This window comes from Bombus vancouverensis, chromosome 17 (assembly GCF_051014615.1).
Source record: "Bombus vancouverensis nearcticus chromosome 17, iyBomVanc1_principal, whole genome shotgun sequence".
Taxonomy (NCBI): Eukaryota; Metazoa; Arthropoda; class Insecta; order Hymenoptera; family Apidae; genus Bombus; species Bombus vancouverensis.
The window spans coordinates 6016625-6036356 of NC_134927.1; the positions used below are offsets into that span (position 1 = coordinate 6016625).

General features: G+C 45.3%; 1 protein-coding gene across 12 annotated transcripts in view; it reads left to right on the forward strand.

The window, feature by feature from the left end:
* Positions 1-19732, forward strand: part of tara (SERTA domain-containing protein 2 taranis) — a 273063-nt gene that overhangs the window by 204581 nt on the left and 48750 nt on the right. Inside the window, exon 1 of one of the 12 annotated variants that reach the window (XM_076625902.1) lies at positions 8786-9196. The exons of the other annotated variants lie outside the window; for them this stretch is intronic. Within the exon in view, the coding sequence (XP_076482017.1) occupies positions 9176-9196 (21 nt within the window). The 5' untranslated portion in view covers positions 8786-9175. Of the gene's footprint in view, positions 1-8785; positions 9197-19732 lie in introns of those variants that run through there. 12 annotated transcript variants of the gene reach the window in all.

A 19732-nucleotide genomic window follows, 5' to 3' on the forward strand; every position in this document is an offset into this window, starting at 1 on the left:
GTATAGTCCGTGCAACGTACACGTATAGCGAAGTCTTAAATTAAAGCATCAAGCAGCGGCACCGATTGATGCAACGGCGTCCAAGGTCGCACGCGGCATTCTATATTTTTCCACGGAGGCCGTATCGAATCCAAGATACGCATAAACTATTACGTTTCTAACTCGAAATTTCCAAGCTTCGTGTCCTTAAATCTCTCGCTGCGTTGTGCGATCGATGAAACGTTCACGCGTTTCGCATTTCGCTTATTTCGTTAATTCGCTTTACTTAGACAGCCGCGTTTGAAACGAACGCGTTTCACGAAATCTTTCGCAATTTTCTCTAAGCGTAAACTATGGAATAACGATCTTTTGTTCTCCATATGTTTCCTCCGTCGACTATGTGGCAATGGCGACGCTTCTTTTACCTCATTAACGGCCAGCTGTTAAGAATTAATTAATCGCGAAACCGCGGGGTCGTCGACAAGGTTACATAAGCGGGATCCCCGCGGAATTACGCGATCGTCCGTGACAATGAGCAATTAATGAATAATAAGTTGCATCGCTTTTATCGATAGGTACATGTTACTTGGCGAAACGCATGAATGAATGGCGGAGCGTGTACGCGCGCGCGTCTCATCGAGCCAGACCTGTGTCATGCGATCGCTTTGAATTCGTGTTACGTCGATCGTAAAGAATTAATAAATGTCTCCTATAATTATATGCATGCCGCCGCTCGTTCACGTTCAATGACACGGCCGGCCGTTCTCCTTCTCTTCTTTTTCCATATTTATTTTTCATTTATCACAGGCTGACTAATAACAGCGCCGCGTGAGCAATGGCTTATTGATTTGCATAAATCTGATACCGATCGCGAGTTAACGTAGAGCTGCATTTATCTGAATTTCTGGAACAGCAGCTCGTACGCGATAATAATTCGAACAGAGGACCCAAGTTCTTGCGCCCAATTAATGTTATTAGCCAAGTTTTCCAACTTTCGAATTCATACTTTTACGAGGATAATTAAAGGACGCGGGGTAGAAAGAAATTCCTTTCATACGCTACATTGTTCGAGATCCTTCGTACGACTGATTACACGCCATTCGGTAAAAGCAACAAAAATAGACGTTCGTAAACACACGTTCTACCTGACTTTGTTTACGAGATGAATTGTTTCCTCGTGATTTCTCTACAAAGACGAATCACGCTAGAGGTCCTGTGGTAAATTTTATTATTCTCTAAAGTGCCATATTATCCTCCTAATTGTTCGAAGAGCTCGTCCCATTCTCAAGGTACCTGGCATTTCCACATTTTCCACAGGCGAATCGATCTAAGTGTCCGTAGATGAACACCTTTGGACGTGTTCCCTTTTACATACCCTGTATGCACACGGTAATTTGTTTATGTGGGGCCATTGAACGAACAAAGAGCCGAATCCCGAGACCGGGCCTATTATGTAAACACAGTATTCACTCGGTCAATAACCGTGGCGAAGTTGCCAAGCTTCTTACCGGGCTAATCCGAAACGGTTCGGTCCGAATTAATTCGTGGCACTTGCTCGTAAAGCGGAAGGGATCGCCGGTTGAAGAGGAATGGGGGATCTTATTGCCGATCTTTATCGATACCCACGATCGGAATCCGTAATGAGGATCCGATCGTCGCTATTAGCGTGACCGCCCTTTTGAACGGCGCCGCACCGCGGGCCATTTTCTTCCTCTTATTCCTGGCTAGAGTCCTTCCGTATTAATGCTGCTGGCCACGATCCTGCATCAAATTTATAGTGGTCGGCCCACGCGCCACCTTATAAACCGTGAGAGTCTGAACCGTGGCGGATCTTGACGCCTGCGAGGAGTACAAATTTTCTATCTATTCTGGTACTTAATTGGCGTGCTTCGGCGACCAGTTTGTTCGGTCGTTCAACTTTCTGCCGATTAGCTGCATATCGCGATTAATTGCGATCTCGTGTCTGGAGGCAAGGTCGAAGAGGAAGAGAGTCTCTACGTGAATGAACATTTCGAAGATCGTCGCAGGTGCCGATGCGGCGAGCGGCGGAAAGCGATCTTAGGATATTTATTTTCCAAGTTGAAAAATTCGCGCGAAAAATTCTATCTGGAACGAAGGTGACGTACGAAGTAACGACGATTACGCGTAACGACGACAGCGATAGGAAAATAAATGATCTGTTTGCATCGCTCGATTGTACTCTGTGTCTTTTACTCTTTCGAATGTACGTACTTCGTGGGCATTCTCCGTAAATTTTTCGATCGCAAGAGATACGACCGATGACCACTTGTCAGGCTGACGAGTATTTTACTTAACGCGGTAATCTTAGGATTAACGTTGAACGTATCCATCCGTAGACTTTAATATCGCGAGATACGCTGCAGGCCATTAATAATAATTAGGGTACGAGGTATACGAAAGTCACGTGCACGCACGAGTTGTCAAATTAGTTGATTAACTTACACTTACACCTGTCGATGTCGTCCGGATGTCACCGTAGAACCGAACGTGTGTTAACAGGTGTTTTTAACTCGGCCGTGCCAAGCGCTTCCAGCTGCTGGCTGCCCGCTATTGGATAACAACGCGAATTCGAAGGATTTTCGATAGATCGCGACTGGCTGTCTCAGTTGATCAAACAAGGAGCAACAGAACTTACAGGAGCACCGTGTAAACCGATACAATGGCGCGGTATGCAACCACGGAAATTTTCGTTAACCGTAAATCCGGCTTAAACAAGTAAAGAAACGACATATACCTTAATCGTTACACAAACGGACTGTGTCGTTTTAATTAACACGTAAGAGAACGTATCAACGCTAATTATCGGTTAATTATACAGGGTGGTTGATAACTGGTGGTGCAAGAGGAAAGGGGGTGATTCTACGCGAAAAAAGAAGTCGAAAATATAGAATAAAAATTTTTTCTTTTTTTTAATTTTTCCATCGAAACAACGATCTACAGTGAGATCCGTACGCGTGAGGTACCGCGCGCGTACCGAGCGACGATTCAAAGTCGATTTTCTCGAAAACAAAGCCTCGAACGAAGAATTTGTATTCTATATTTTCCACTTCTTTTTTCGCGTAGAATCGCCCCTTTCCGTTTGCACCACCAGTTACCAACCACCCTGTATGTATATACAGAGAGAGAGAGAGAGAAAGTTTGTGATGTAGGTTTTGATATGTACATAACATAAAGGGATGATAATTGGGAAAAATTTAGTCTTTCTGTTGCCCATGAGAACGAAAATCAAATACATCGAGGTTTTAACAATTAATTATGATAATTGGTTACGTAATATCGATAATGATATTATTTAATTATAATTTTATACCTTTGGCATTCGTTAGCTCGCGTGGATGCGATTAAACGACCGGATTTTAGATTTCGTTTGTCGGAAGCCTCGCTTCCCGAGTTTTTCCAGCTTTTTCGTTCGTCATCCGGTCACGATATATTTCGATCGTTGAACATGGTGTTGTTGATTAGGTTGATTAATAAATTTAATAACAAATAACATGTGAAACATAGTCGATAGCGTATGTGTAAGAAATCCAAGTTCGAGTATTATCTGAATTTTCAAGAAGAAAGGTGTATTAGCGCAGAAGAATAAATAGCGTTGTTGTATAATATAGATAAATGAACTGCCAGCGCGTACGAGTCATATTTTAAAAGTAAAAGATAAAAAGCATCAACCGGAGAGAAATCGAAGAAGGTTGAAAAAGAGATTTAAGGATGAGAGAAATGCGGCCGAGGAGCAACTTCCGGTTGCATGGAAACAGCGGGAAAACTGTCCCGACTTTCCAAGCATCCTCGGTCGGTGCACTGCTAACGTAACACGATTTTCCTGGATGCTTTTTCGGCACACTTACATACTTCCGCAAGACTTGTAACATAAACACCTTTAAACTTGCAATTTATCAACATTCCATTGCTTTTACCTTAGAAAGTAATCGGCTGCCTGTTACTTGTAGTACTCTGAATTCAATACCGTCGTAATTATAATTGCCTAAAGAAATGAACATACCTAATACGTTGCTTGATTTAATTCTGCATTAAAAGTATCAAATTATACGGAATAGGTATAAAAATTGCATTATTCGTTCTCGCAGTACGCAGCAGATCTGAAATATTACATGTACAATACGATAATTTCTAATGTGATGTATAACAGTACAAATGAATCTACGCTGTATCACTAAAGAAGTTCATTCTCCTGAAGGATGTTACAAAAGAGGTGCATATATGGATGGGATCGTACGTTCTTAAAATACAGCTCTAAAATTTATAAAATAATTTCTAATTCTCTAATATCATCCGTAACAGCTTAAAGAAAGAAATTTACGGCGTATACTGTTAAACGATTAACGTTAAACCGTACGAAAGACGTACGAAGATCGCAGGAACGGTTTTTACAGTACAGTTGCAAAACGACGATAACACGATCCCTAATTCTCGACAAAATAATGGCAGAAAGGTCGTCGTATCAAATGGTACACTATCGAGATATTTTCTGCGGTTGCTGAATTATCTTTGCCCGTCTGCGAAAAGAAAACCGCCTGAAGGTGCTTCTAGAATCGAGGCCGGAAGTGCACAGAAGTCGCAGCTTTCGAAGACGATCGTAAAACGCCCCACGAGTTCCTCGATGTTTCCTTATCCCCACCGCGAGTACCATCAACGTCTAGTTGCCATTCTGTTCTTAGATGAGAAAGTTTAGTAATCATATCAAAAGAAAGTTCAGACCAATTTTGACATCATTTTATCATCGGTACTAAAAAGAGTCTAAAAGAGAAACCACGAAATGCAGAGGATCGTAATGAAAAGTGGGAAAACCGATAGGTAAATATCAATGTCCATTGGATGAGTCATGGGCGTGATAAAATTTATTTTGTACAAATTGGATGCTCCTTGCTGCTTTTATTTTCTAATTATTTTATGGGAAATCTGTTATTTTATCCACATCGTATACGATCTATAAGTAAACCGAGGATTCGTATTAACGTAACTAAGGAAATAGAAGACCTCACTCTGTCTCTCTCGATAGATAAATACAGTTTCATTTCACCCGTTCAGTATTAATAACAGCTACTTTACTTTGAGTATTTTTGCATGTTGCGTGCATTTTTGTAACTTTAAATACCTCGTTAATAGAAGTATATAAAAATTCGCGATATACGTGCAAGATAAAATATTGAATAAAATACAATTTGCTTGAATATTCCGATAAATGTAACAAGTAGTAGCTGTTCTGACGCTAATGTGATATATAGTTTTCGTAAAAAAATCTCTCCGCTACTATCGAAACATCATAAAGTACGAGCAAGATCGCAGATGCTTCTCAAATCAACTAGAATCAACTTTGAAGCAGGCGACGTGGTCTCGTAGATACGCAAGCGGTTCATAATGTTCAAATACGGCTTGCTTACGTCGTCGTGGCCTCGTCCAGAGAGCAAGGACATTCATTGGCCACAATTCATCTGTCGCGCAATGCTCAACCAATCGTAAACCCGACTAGCGCTTTACTTCCGTCGTGAAGCCACGCGTTCGACTGTCCTCAGTCCTCGTGCACGTTGGCCGTCGTTGTCGCGGCACAGGTATTACGCTTACACATACGTATATTCGTTTACATACGGCGGTGCACGCGAGTGAGCGGGTTTAAACGGTTGGTACGCGCTCGTTTCCGCGGTCAGAATCATTGGCGCATTCTCGCGCCGGCAATAAGCCGCCAGTTAAAACTCCTCCTTCCCACTCTCCTACGATATTCCCATCCCTGTCTTTCCTTCGATAGCTGTTCGTTCCGCGGCGTTAAAATCGCCCGACGACCACATCAACAATAACAAACGACATCAAGCACAACGAGACACGCGACAATTCGACGAAACGTTCGCTGGACTCTCCCTTCTTCGATCGACGTAAAGAGTACTGAATCTCGGCGGCACCAGATGAAACGAGTCGTCACGGTCGGCGGTTCGATCTCTCCGAAAACAACGATCTCTGCCTGACCGACTGACTTGTCGTCAGACTCGTCGTTGTCAATCACGAACGAGACGAGAAGAAACTTCGAGGTCTTTCTTACGAATTCTCGCTTGGAGAAATTCCACTGCCTTGATCCTCGTTCGCGAAGCCAAGGAATCGATCGAAATTCAAGTTATAGACGCATAGGGACTTTCACGCGCGTAACGACAAGTCCAAGTTCCCTCTCTGTCTGTGAAAAGCGCTGCTAACTCTTAGATACGGATATATATGTAAGTAGACAGCGAGCAACAATGAAGGGAGAAAGAAGTTTGTTCCTCCTGGCGAGGAGGAGGAAGACATTTTCACCGCGCCTTCACGGAGAAAACGACTTCGCTTAGAACTGCCTCGCCGACGGCTGTGGCCGTCGCGCGATACGCCGCCGTACGCTCCTCACAGAGCCTCGAGCACGCTCTCCCCTCGGGCTGTTTACGGAATGTCGCGCAAAATTCCCGAAATTAACCGGCCTACCGGGCAACAGCGATCGACGATCGATGCGCCGGTTTGCGCGCCGTTGTTTCGCGATCGAAGCGTCCCGATGATGCGGCCCGTTTACCCGATACCGAATAAAAATGTTCGCGGTGAATTTTCTTAGGCTGCTTGCCGTATGGAAGGTGGCGCGCGGTATCCGTGCGGCGTTGTCTGCCGCTCGTTGCTGGCTCGCAAGAGCCGAGGCCTTCGAGCGCTCTTACGCTGCTCGCCGTATACAGGCTGACAGTCAGTGGCGGGTTTCGAAGCTAACGGCGTTGGGCAGACTCCCTCGTACTCGGGGGCCCCGGTGTCTACGAGTTCCCCGTTTCGTAGCCTCGAAATCGAAATCGAGCCACGGTTTCCACTGCGTATCGAACGCTTGAATTATTTCTGTATTTACAATCGCGCTAAAAATATTACTGTTTCTCGCTCGTAAATAATTTTACACGTTCGTTATGCGACTATTGGGAAATATTTTTTACACGTATAATTTTTATATTTCTGCTTATGCGTGTACGTGATTACGTTTTAAATATTGAATCGTACGATGTGGTCGTTTTGATAAATCGCTGACTATTAGGAAATCGAGCAAATTTTCAGATTATCGTATTACAGTGGCATGGAATTGTACGATACAGTTGGATGGTTTTTAGTTAGGATTTTATATCATTCGATAGTAGTATATGATTCGACCGCAACGACGTAAGAAACTTGCTGATAAACGACGCCAGAAGTGCGAGCTTCGCGAAATAGTTCTCGGTAGTACCTATCGAATGGCCTAAGTCGTTTTGAGTTTTTGCGCTGGATCAAATTTTTCATCGTAGCTCAATCCATTCTCCCGTAACTTTCATCGAGCGAGACCAGGCTATCGTGCACTTTCTCGCGCAGAACAATTTTTCACCTTGGTGTTAGTGCAAACAGTTTTATACGAAAAAATTTCTATGAAAACACCCTGCTTTCCGACGAATCTTGTACGTAATTAGAGAAAATAAAGCTGATTCTATGAAAGAGACGAAAAAGGAATATTTAGTAAATGCAAACATACAGGGTCTTCAAATCTATAGACACAGAGACTTTAAATATCTTAATATCATACCCTCACTTTCTTTGGCAAGGCTTTAAGGGCACGTGGCCTCTTTCCCCTTCCCTCGTGTTTTCCGCCGAGAACAAGTGCGTTCCACCGATGCTAGTTAGTTTTTGCGGTTTTTTAATGTCACACACGCATCATAAATCAGAATATAAATCAGGTTATATAAAAGCATTGATCACATTTCAAAATCATACATTTAAACAATGAATTTCCTTTGTATGAGCAACCTGAATGGCATAAACAATCCGAGGATATTCAATATCAATTATACAATTAATTTACGTGGCGTGAATAGAACGCACCCTTCCGCCCGTACGAAATCTACCACCGGTCGAATGTCGACAATATGCTGTTCGCTTTTCGATGTACAATGGCTTTTAAAAATAATTTATTGAATTCGAAATCCAATCGGTCGGCGTAGTAAATCATTGAAACGCGCAGAACTATTTTAATTTTCTCACGCGTATTTTGATAGATATATCGAAACAATTTAGCTAACGCTCTAATGGATTCGTATTGTCGGAGGCGGCGCCGTTGCGCACGAAAAAAAAAAAAAAAAATTATTCGATGGAACATCTAAATCATCGGTATGATCGCGCGTCGATATTCATAAAATTCATTCCGCATGATTTTGTATGAACAAAATATACACAATGGCGCGTGTTACTTCGACAACACGCGGACAACCGGTAGCGTGTAAAAATAAATTCTGAAACTTTCTTCGCGAACATTAAAGTACCCGCCACGCTCCCGTTATTACAACTTTACAAGCTGGAGAATAGCCAGGACCCTTTAATTTACGTTCATTCAAGAGGTGATCTTTTCCTTAATTTTTTTTTTTTTTTTTTTCCACCGACATTAGGAAATATCAATTTCCTACGATACAATAATAATGTAACGTAAATCCCTACGCGTAGTATATACGTTATATAACGATCGATACGAATCAAAAATAATTCAGTTTGTTTTAATAAAAGTTACGATAGCAGAAATCGATAGGAGCAGTTTTATTTTTACGCTATTTTCCTACTTCGGTGTAATTCGTAGCGTGGATACACTGATTTTTTAATACAGAAAAGACGTAAGTTTTATGTAAGAAGATAGTAGCAAGCGATTCGAAGATAGACACGAGGAGAAGTAAAGGGCTCGACGCGACGAGGCTACGGCACTGTGTGCCGTGCCGTCGTGCTAGAGTGCAGGTGGGCCGAAGTTCAACGGAAACAGTCGAACACTCATTCGGGGGAAAACCGAGCGGCGGTACATGACGAGAACTGTTGTCAGAGTATTCAGTAATGCTTTGCATGGCCAACCAGTCACTAGTGGGCTCGTCGGTGAGAGTCGTGTCGTTCACTCGAAGTGATCGTGTGGTGTTACTCGACGAGCTAGACAGGCGGTATTCTAAAACGTGAAGCACAAGCGGACGGCGACGAATGTATCCGCGATCGTGAGAGTGCATTTCGTGAGACTGTGAGAGAGAAAACGAACAGAGCGTATTCACGGAGCGTACACCGACGGTGGAGCTTCGATTTCACGTACTATTTCTTCACTGAAAACAAAAAACCATTGCGCTACACTGTGTATGGTACACGAGCGATCCAAGATGCTGTCGTCAGTGCTAGCGAAATAATAATGTGGTGCGACGTTAGTCAGGTGAGTGAAAAGTGCTACGTCAGTTTCTTTTTCTTTTTTCTCCACCAATTTTTTTTCCCCCTTTCGAAAACTGTGCCGGCCTGTGTTCGCCTGCCTCTAACGTTCTTGTGCGGCCAGCCAAGAGAGCGTTACGTGAACACGACATCACAGCGGCTACGAGGTGGTTGTGTGTCGCTTGCTGTGAAAAATTTATACGTTGCTCCGTTCCTCGAGTTCGCGGTGTTCGTTACGCGAAGGGACTTTATCCTCGTTTCGCCGCGACGTTTCTCAGCCATCGAACGAGAGCCGTGTATTTCAACCGTGCCTTAGTACAAGTGGTTCAGTGTGTGATTTTTCTGTCTCGTTGACGGATACCTCGGATATACGATTCGTTACACGCAACTCTGACCGCCGAAGAGAACGTCTCGTCCCGCAGCGACGAGCGCAACTTGCAATTGAAAGTTAACTTCTCGTAACGCCTTGAAAGGCTGGCGCACACGAACGGCAGACACGGCGATGAATCTCCGTGGAAACTATTTTATCACCTAGCCTCTGCGATTTCTTCTCATCCTGTGTGTGATCGTACAAATCGATCGAAAATATTGCATCAACCGGTATAATCATACTGCGAAACCGTGTTAATCGCCCGTCGGCTGCGAGTCATTGAATCGTACCGGGCATTCTCAAGTGCTAAGAAAAACCATAAACACTCGTTCGTTGATTCTTTTTTCATGCGTCGACGTCGGAATCGATACAAATAATCGCCGCAAATTTTTTCGTCGTGTTTCGTCATATCTCTCTCTCTCTCTCTCTCTCTCTCTCACTCTCTTTCTTTTTCTCTCTCTCTGTCTCTCTCTCTCTCTCTCTTTCGGAGCATAACATTAGGAAACTCTGTGTACGTGAGAATCGGCGAGGTTTCACGTCGTCGACGCTATTTCCACTATGGTGTAGAAATTGATACAGCGGCGGATCAACGTCGTGCCGAAGTGTCAGATTTGACGCGTGGTAACCTCGTGTTCAGTAGTTTGAATTCGAAGCGATCCCGCGTTTCCTTGGGCTTGGGGACGAGCGGCGGAGGGAGCAGGAGGGTATAGAGGCGGCAGCAGCAGCAGCAGCGGAGCAGAGTAAGAGGAGGTTGGGGGTGGAGAGGTGGAGGAGGTAGGACGGCGGCCGCGATGCTGGGTGGCGTAGTTAGGATGGCGAGAGGTGGGGAACGGTCGAGGTGGCTGTGGTAACGACGGTGGGTCGTGGGTCGCTACGTGCGGAGAGGGGGGCAGCGTAACGAGCGAGAGAGAAAGAAGCAGCGATAGGGAAGGAATAAGAGCACGAAGGAGAAACGTGTATATATACATATATATGTGTGTATATATATACACACGCGATATGAGAGACAAAGAAAGAGTCTCGATAAAGAGAGAGAGCGAGATAGAGAAAGGTGACCGGAGGCTCCGAGGCTGGCTGCCTCTTCTTTACTTGGCCAGCGCTGTGGAGGAAACCTAGCGTCGCCTGTGCGTCGCGAGGAGCAAGGAGAAGGGTACGACGTTCACTAAGCAGCGGGCGAGGGGGGAAAGGGGCACGATTATGACCAACCATCAAGGGGGCAACGTCGTCATGGTTACCGCGACGACAACAACCCGACTCTGTTCTAAGGGATGTTTTTAAAAGCATATATTTACCTTTGCTCTTTTTCTCTCTCACCGATCGCGTGGAGGCGATAGGAACGACTAGTTTTTTCCCTTCTCACTCGCCGAATGTATGTAATGCATTTGATGGCCCGGTTTCGTTAGATCAACCGAACGACCGTAACCTCTTCCGAACTGTATTCGTCTACATTTCCAACCGCTGGATCGTCGTCGAAATTTAAGAAACATATTTCGTCATGGCATAGAGAATTTGTAAAACTTGCACTTTAACCTTTGTCTTCTGGCCGCCTTATTGGTCATAGCTAGAGCACAGAACATTCAGTGTGGATCGGTTAGGTGGCTATACGGTATATCTCTGTGGTGGATTGGTTTTTCCTACAAGCTATGAACATGCTCTAAAATGCTCGGTGTTAGTGAAATGCCAATGCGTGATAGGCGTATCTCGAGAAACAGCCGCGTTCGCGTGACGACCGCACTCTGTCCGACGGTGACAAAACCGGTCGAATCTGTGACTTCAGCGTTCTTGATACCTTTATCGTTTTATTATTCAGCAGGAAGTGCGTCGTAAGAATTTCTTCGTCTTTGGATCATACTGTATTCAGAGACATCTTGGCGACGTGATCTTTCCGCAAATTTCTAGTTATTTCTACTGATCTCTGTTCGTATACGAAAGGGTATCCTTTTCACCATGCAATCCTTGGAATATTTTCACGTCGAATTTCAATAATTCATAGAATATATGAGAACTTATACACAATGTACTACGATTTTATGTATTTTTGAGATTATACCACGTCCAGTGCGATTGAGTGTACCGATCGAACGCGTCCGTCGGACAGTGTCACACGGCAGTTCTACCAACTGTTTAATCGAAACGAAAAAATTCTCACGTTTTCGCGAATGTTTCTATTGTGATAATTTTTTTTTTTTTACAACTGAAAGGAAGCTCTAGCAGAGATTCCAAAGATATTGGCAGAAAACAGTAACGTCTTTGCTAGTGACAGATAGTGCTTGGTACAGTTATGTAAGTGAGATATTTTCTTTCGATACGCTCGACCGATCGATCGACTAAAACTGACGCGTAATCTCGACGACGGACATGGTCAAGAAATCGATCGATTATTTGTGCGAAAGGATAACGTTTTCTTGTCGTTTCCGCGAACGACTCGGTTTTCTTATTCTCCGTGGAAAAATCCAAATTAATGGAAGAATTTTATGCATCAGAGTAGCATTTTCTTGTTATTTTCGAAGGTTTACGGCCATCTTACACCTACTACTTACTTATAAATTATACTTATGTATAATAAGTATTAACTTATTATAATTAATCAGCCATGTCACTGCGCCACGCCAGAAAAATTACTGAAAATTCTCAACGCGAGAATTGATTGTAGTTTTAATAAATAAATAAAAAAAAAAAATCTTACACCTACATTCGATTTTCAGACGTTACAATCATTAGTATCTCAATTCAGTTGCGATAATTCTGCGATTCTTTTTTTTACTCAAAGTGTATCGTTATCGCTTTGGATGCAAATTCAGATGACTATTTTTTTATTTTTCCGAGGCAAATGCGTTATAAGGTTGATTATTCGTGGAAGGATTTTCCATAAACTCGTGTAATACTTATTCGCAATTATACATGCTCATCCTAGGGAATTATACATTTCGGAATCACACACCTGTGTCTCTCGACTAGCCCTTTCGTTCTCATGATAGTCGTACAGCTACATACATATTTAAAATTGCGAAGTAGAATGTTACTCTTAATCATTATATTTCATATACTCGTTGATCGTTATAACGTTGATCCTAGACGTCAGAATGTTCGTACGAGAGTTCCTTATTTCTCACACGACACGCAGACAAATTTCTGACATTTGCTTTCTAACCAAAATATCTCTGCAACTACTCTACGTCCATAATTAATTAATTAATTAATTTCCTCCCATTTATTAACGCAAGTGATGCAATTTTTTTTTGTAATAAAACACAACCAACGCGATACCTCGATCGTACAAGATACATTTTTCATAAAGTACGCAAATATTTCTAGGTTATGCGATATCGTAGATCGAATGCACAAAGATCAACGACCGGAACGATCGGCTAAAGTAACATTTCTGGCACGTGTTTAATAAAATCGGACGTGCCAAAAACTCTTCAACCTGGCCAAGATTCGTCGGGATTCGAATAGAACAGACTTGTAAGGTGATCTTGTTGTTGGTTAGCTCGAACTTAGTGCGATCACGCGGGACGGAAATCTTCTTCTTCTAGCAACTACACAAAGCGACACGACGGTGTTCTATACTACATCGCTTTACCATTACCGCGAAAAAGTTATCTTTGAGAGACTGCAATACCTTTTTCTACGATAGTAGATTAATATCGATCGTTCGCTAAATGGCCACGGTGGAGCAGCAGGCGTTTTTCACGGATTTCTAACCACATCAAACGAATGTTCGATAATAGCAAGACGAAAACAGACCTGCACGCAGCAACTCCGTCGAAAAATATAGTCTGCAGTGTTTTTCGCTGCTCGGTACTACCGCGGTCAACAGGTTTTCAAAATAGCGATCTATTCGGATTATTCGATAAGCGAAGAGATTACACGCTTGTCCGTCGTAATTGTACGGAATAAACGAACGATTCCTAATTTGCAGCGCTCGGTTAGTTATCGCACTTTTTCCGGTTCTGCGAGATAAAACGACGATCGAAAGCACCGGATGGAGACAGGTCGTATCGGTGATTTGCTTCGACCGACAAACGCCGATCGAGCGTCGAACACGCGCTTCTTCCAGCGTATTATCGCCCGATCAAACCGCCTACGGTGAACGTTCTTCTTGCTTTACTTCAGCCAGTGCTCGATCTCGCGTAATCTGACCGGCCGTACAGTCTCACTCGAGCTTAAACGCGGTCTAAGCATCGACGCTGGGTCTCGGATCGGTTCCCCATTGCTACGAACGATTCCTATCCCTAAACTTGTAAAATCACCGCGATAGGACTAGTTGAGCGACGCAAGAGGCACCTCGCTGCGTTGCCCCAAGCTGGAATACTCGAGTAACGCATCTTATCCGCTGTAACTTGCCGCGTCACCTAGAAATTGCGAAAGCTGAACCAGCCGGAGGATCGGTGGCTAACCACTCGGTGGAAGGTTTTCAGCGGGCAAAGGACAAAGACTGGTAGGAAGCGGGGAAGACGGCGTGTGCCGCGAGCACCGGCGGCATAAAGCGGAGTCCAAGTTTCCCCCGTTACCCTCCTTGGTCGGCCTGGCCTCCAGCAGCTACTCCTCCTCCGCCTCCTCGTCCTCCTGCGGCGCATCGAGCCGCTCACCCACCATCACGGGCCATTAACGAGAGAGTTATCGACGCGCGATCTGTCAATAGGCTTCTCCCATTCATAAATTCGCCCGGCGTGTGGCGGCCGCATAGTTTTGCCGCGAAAACCACGTGGCGGCGGTGGCGCGCAACGTCCTCTCCGTCGAGCTGCACCGCAACGAGCCGAGGCTCTACTACGTGATTTACGGGCCGCGTCCCCGTTTTAAATGCATGCAGAGTAACCGTGCGTATGCACGTCCTTCTCTATCTCTCTGTATCGCCGGCTCTTCCACCTTCCCAATCTTCTCCCCTCTTTCTCTGTCTCCCGTCTTCTCTGTCGTTGCTTCGCGCGATCTGTTGGTTCCTTTGTGCGCGGATCTGTTTACGTATGCACAACGTGGCAGTGGAACCAGATCTACCGAGACCGCCTGGTCACACGCGCATTTTTCTTCCGCGTCTCCAGTCGAGTAGTTCGCACTTGTTCAGCTTGCGGAAGAATTTGGAGCACGCCGCGAGTGAAAACGCGGATCGTTGACCATTCGTCCGATTCTCTCGTAGGATCAACGTGGTCGCTTCGCCAGAATTTCGGACACTCGTCGGTCCACGTAGCAGGAACTTGGACGTCGGTTCCGTTGGAAATATCTCCGCGCGAACGTGGAAAATCGCCTTCGAAGGAATATTCTCTTCCATCCGATTCTCGCGTCCGATCTTGTCTCGGCCGATTAGACGATAGAAACCATAGTTAACGTCGACGAAGCGCTAGTAAGAGAAAAATAATGCAAGCTGCGTTGCAGACAAAAGTCGAGCAACTCGAAGCAGCTTGTCCGACGAAAACGACAGTTGACGTTAATTAGCACGAGACAGAAACAATCGAAGGTAAATGAAAGTTACTTGTAGGAAAACTGGCCGGTTAAGCGACTCCAAGTGTGTCTGTCCGATGTAGGTTTACGCGGTGCCAGCTAAGTAGCATCGTAACAAAATTGTTACAGGCAAATATGCGATTTAATCGTCGACGCAGGTATATTCCTCGTCCGAGCGAGAAGCAGAGAAATCACAGCGGAGAAACGTTCCTCCGACACGGTGTTCAAGATACAAGGAAAATACGAATATTTTCATCGGATTGCACCAAGTGTAGGATAACGTGCGTGGAATAAAAGGCGATTGAGTATCACACGTCAGTCGCGAAACTAGTTAGCACGAGGTTCCATTTCCTCTTCTCATTGCAATGTTCTCACCGAAATTCCTTGTTTCACAAATTGGCGTGGAACGCGCGCAAACGCAAGGGACGACGAAGGATAAGGATAACGCGGCTTCGAGAGTCGACGAGATCGTTACAATGGAATTCGCTTCTTAATCGGTGCGAAGACCGAAATATCAGTCGACTTACGTGCAACGAGGATTGATGGGGAAAAAACTGGTCGCCGCGAGGGTTTGACGTTGCGTGGAATATTCTCGAGGGACGAGGCACGGGACGTCTGCGTTTCTCGTGGAAAATTGTTTTCGCAAGTTGGACGCAAACAAGGGCAGACAGAAATTTCCTCGTAACGGATTATGACGAAGATAAGGATAATAATGGACGTTGTTTTTCGCTTCTAAATTCAAGGAGACCGACGCGACCACGTTAGTTATTGAAATATTATTATCGTTGTTATTAACTATATTTCGTTATTCTGCGTCTCGCGTTTCGTAATTCGATCGTTTACCAGGCAGAAAGAAAATAATTGCCGTTTCCTCGAGATATCCATCCTGCCATCGTCTTATCGCCGCCAGTTCCTGCAACCGACTCCAAACACTTATATCGGTTTACGTTACACAGCGAGATAAATAAAATGAGTTTATAACCGCGATCGGTGACACTCGACTACCAGCGATTAGTCGTTTAATCGGTCGTCGATCGTCTCATTCATACTCGATATTCCTGGCGTTACGTTACCATGCCATTCAGTGCCAAGCAGTCTGGCGAAAGAAAACAGCCGCGGATTGCTGGAAATGCAGCCTGAACAGCGCTCTCGCGATAAGATGCTGCGTGGAAACTCGGTACGCGCGCGCCTACGTTTCCACGTACAACTGTCGTATCCCGAGAGACTTTGGCAAAAGTCGAGTCTCGAGACTCGTTGGCAGATTCGTTCGTCGGTTCTCGTCCAGCGAATCCACTCGTCGTTCCTAAACTCCTATCGCGCGAATGAAAAATCGTACGTCGCCAGGGTCGGTGTATTTTTATTGTAGCAGCTGTTGTTGCGAGTTGCATTTCTGTTGTACGAGCCGGTCTAGTCGCCGCGAGTTCCAGATTCCAAGCAAATGGAGAGTTTTAGTACGCTCTATTTCTTTAACCAACCGAAACGTTGGTCGCGAGTTCAGAGCTGCGACGTAGAAGCGCGAGGAAAATGGAAATCCTCCGGCGGTTCTGTACGATATCCTCGTCAAAGCGTCGTTGAAGAAAACGCGCAAGCAGAAACGAGATAATAGGAATCGGAAGTCCGGCTATCCGCTTGGTTCTCCGTCTTTCGCGTTAGCGTCGGTTTTTGGAAAAACGCGATATCTGAATTTAACGAGTGGATCGGAAGCGCCACGGGAAGTTAAATACAGAAAGAAGATTGGGAATTACGCGATACGTCGAGGCGAAGCCTCTTCGTTCCTCTACTTTAGGCCTTATTTTAGCGTCAACTGATCTTTATCTACCGATACGATGGGATACTCGTTACGTAACGAGTGGAATAGGATCAATTTAATATTTCGAATTGGTCGTTGTAAGAGTATGATGATCGCAGTTGATGGATAACTCGAACGATCGATATTAGAGATACGATAAGGGCTTGCGTTTATATCGATCTAGATTTGATACGGGAATCAAATTCTATAGAAAATCGTCGCTGGTTATGCAATTTCAAATTTGCCTACCTTCAGGTTTTGCTTCAAATAGTTCGCTTATCGCGATTATCTCTTGAAACAACTTGAAACAAATTCCAATCGAATTCTACGCTCGAGCATCAACCGTTCAGAGCTGCGAGTCTTTCTCGAAATCTCGAGTTGCAGCTTGCCTGGCCGCTGGCTGGCGTGAAAATGTCAATTGAAAATGGCGAAATAGACAGCGTCCGCAAGAGATCGTATTTAGGTAGGTAGAACGACGAACCTGTGGCGCGGACACCGAGCAACGAGTTGTTGGTTCACGTGTTTCCCAGCCGACGAACAAACGCGACCCGTTGCGTTCCACTACGACTTGCGCGTGATACACGCGTTATGGAAAAAAGCTCACGAGACGAGATACAAGTATGACCTACGCCACTGTTTGGCGGCCGCTGATAACATCGCTGAATCACGAATTACGAATGTTACGTTGCGTCTGGCGTCTCCCACTGTCCCCCTTTCCATGCAAAGACAACCGTAGCACGTGGCGCGTTTGTCGTCGATCGTGTGTACACGCGCAGAGAGACAAGCCCGCGTTGCACTCTGTGTCCCGTTTTGTTTACGTTTTACCGGCGTGCCTGCGGCCGATTGAAAAATTCGCAACCGGTGGCGCGCGCGCGCGCGCGCGTGTGTGCCGTAATTCACGCATCGACGTGACGAACTCGGAACCGTTGGCGTGTCACGCGCCGTTACAAATGAAAACGAGAGTCGGCTTCCTTTTTTTGTCTTTTTTCCTACGCACGAAAATTAAAACCAACTGCGATTGACGCCGTATCGCTGAAATAACAGTTTCATACGAGATTTTTTCCACGCCCGTTAAACGCGTATTCTCGTTTAGTTAAACTAATTACCAAGCTTTTTTTTTTATCTCTCGCTCGCTTTTTAGTTCGCCAACGGTGACATTCGGCGGTAATGTAATTATTGGCCGTGATATTTTCTACTTCTGAATGAAACGTTCGGCGCGTACGTGCGATTTCATTCTTCGAAGCGGCTTCCTCGTCGCCAACCTCCTCGCGAACAGTCGTCGTTAAACATTCGGCGTTCGTATGCTTCGCCGCGTACTTTCGTACGTTCGAAATGCCAGTGGAAAGTTGGTTTATTCTTCTGTTTTGTCGTGGTACATTTTACGCTGGTTTCATAGTTGCCAGACGAGCTGTGCACGCGTGCTGACGGGCTGCATCGCGTGGTCAAACGGCAACGTAGAAATTACAAAGCTACGAGGACAAATGCCAAGCCAGAAGCGTGAAGAACAGCTGAGACTGAAACACTCGAAAACGTTTAGTCGATCGAATAGTCCCGAGCGTTGAAAAAGGCGATTGCAACTGGCAACTACGAGAACGACGACATTCAGCCTGACTTGCAACCGGTCCTCGTTAATTTCCGATGTAACGAAAGCTGTTGTTAGCGTGGAACGACTAATTGAACTGAATCGGCAACGCTTGGTTCGGGGCGTTGGAAAAGAAGCCAGCAATTGCAAACCTGGAGACGAACATTTGCAGAACGGTTGTACGAAAACAACTTGCCGCTATCGGTCGTCGATTTTCCACTTGATTAGCGGCATTTCCCTAACGCGGCGGAAGCTGTTACCGTCTCAAAGTAGCCAAAGTGAAATCAGAAGCGAACGTTTAATTCGTCGCTCCGAAACCGACCGTCGATCGTCGTGTCGGCTGTTAAAAAAGATGCCAGTGATTAACTGATAGAAGCGAAGTGACGCTAGCAGTGGACCAACATCGACCACGGGAAGAATTTCCACGTCGTTCGAAAACAAGCTTCCCGGCTCCGTTTCCAACAACCATGCCGCGTCAATTTTCCACTTTATTAGCCGCGTTTCCCGGTTAAGCATCCTCTCTCTCTCTCTCTCTCTCTCTCGCTGGTAGAAACGAAAACCAGGCGGAACAGTAGCGAGATTTAGCGAAGAAACGGGGCCATAATTCACGCGTCTAATTCGATTGCCCGTTGCGAAGTATTCGAAATAAATGCCGCTTGCCTGCGGCTGTATAACAACCTGCTGGCATCGGCGTAAAAAGCAAGCAAGAAAGAGAAGAAAAGAAAATCAAAGTTGCCAGCGGGTGTCTAACTTTCGAGGATTCCGGCCACGTGCCGTTAACGGTACCGGCTAGTTGCAAGTATCTACCACCGTTGTCCGCCGAAAATAACCGTTAACAAGTAGCCACACACGTACCACAGCCCTCGCTGTACGTGTACAAGTACGTACGTGTCGATTGTACGTCCTGGCGCGGCCCAAAGGTGCACCGATAACCACGCGCGTATATCGCCCCATTGGAACTGGTGTCAGGGTGAGAGACAGCTTTGCGGTAGGTTAAGGTTAGACGCGAGAATGCCCCCTCCCTCTCCGTCTTTCTCTCCCTTGCTCTCGTTCTCTCTCGTCCCTTGCTTCTTTCCACGGTGATGAAGCTTTTGTACGAGCGAATTTCACGCCCACCACCGCTGATGCTTTCGTAATTGCGAAGGGAATACACCGACAGAGGAAAGCAACGAGGCAGCAGTCTTTGCGAGACTTTCGCCTGGACCAGACTTGAGAGGCGAGGACACAGTCTCCTTTCTAATCGGGGCGAGAGCGTCTCGACGTTGAGTCGCACGATCGTTCCGTTCCTATGGAAATTGTGGTCGACGGGGACACCGGTTTCGGTGTCTCGCGAATTTAGTTCGCCAACTTACGTCGTACACTTGCT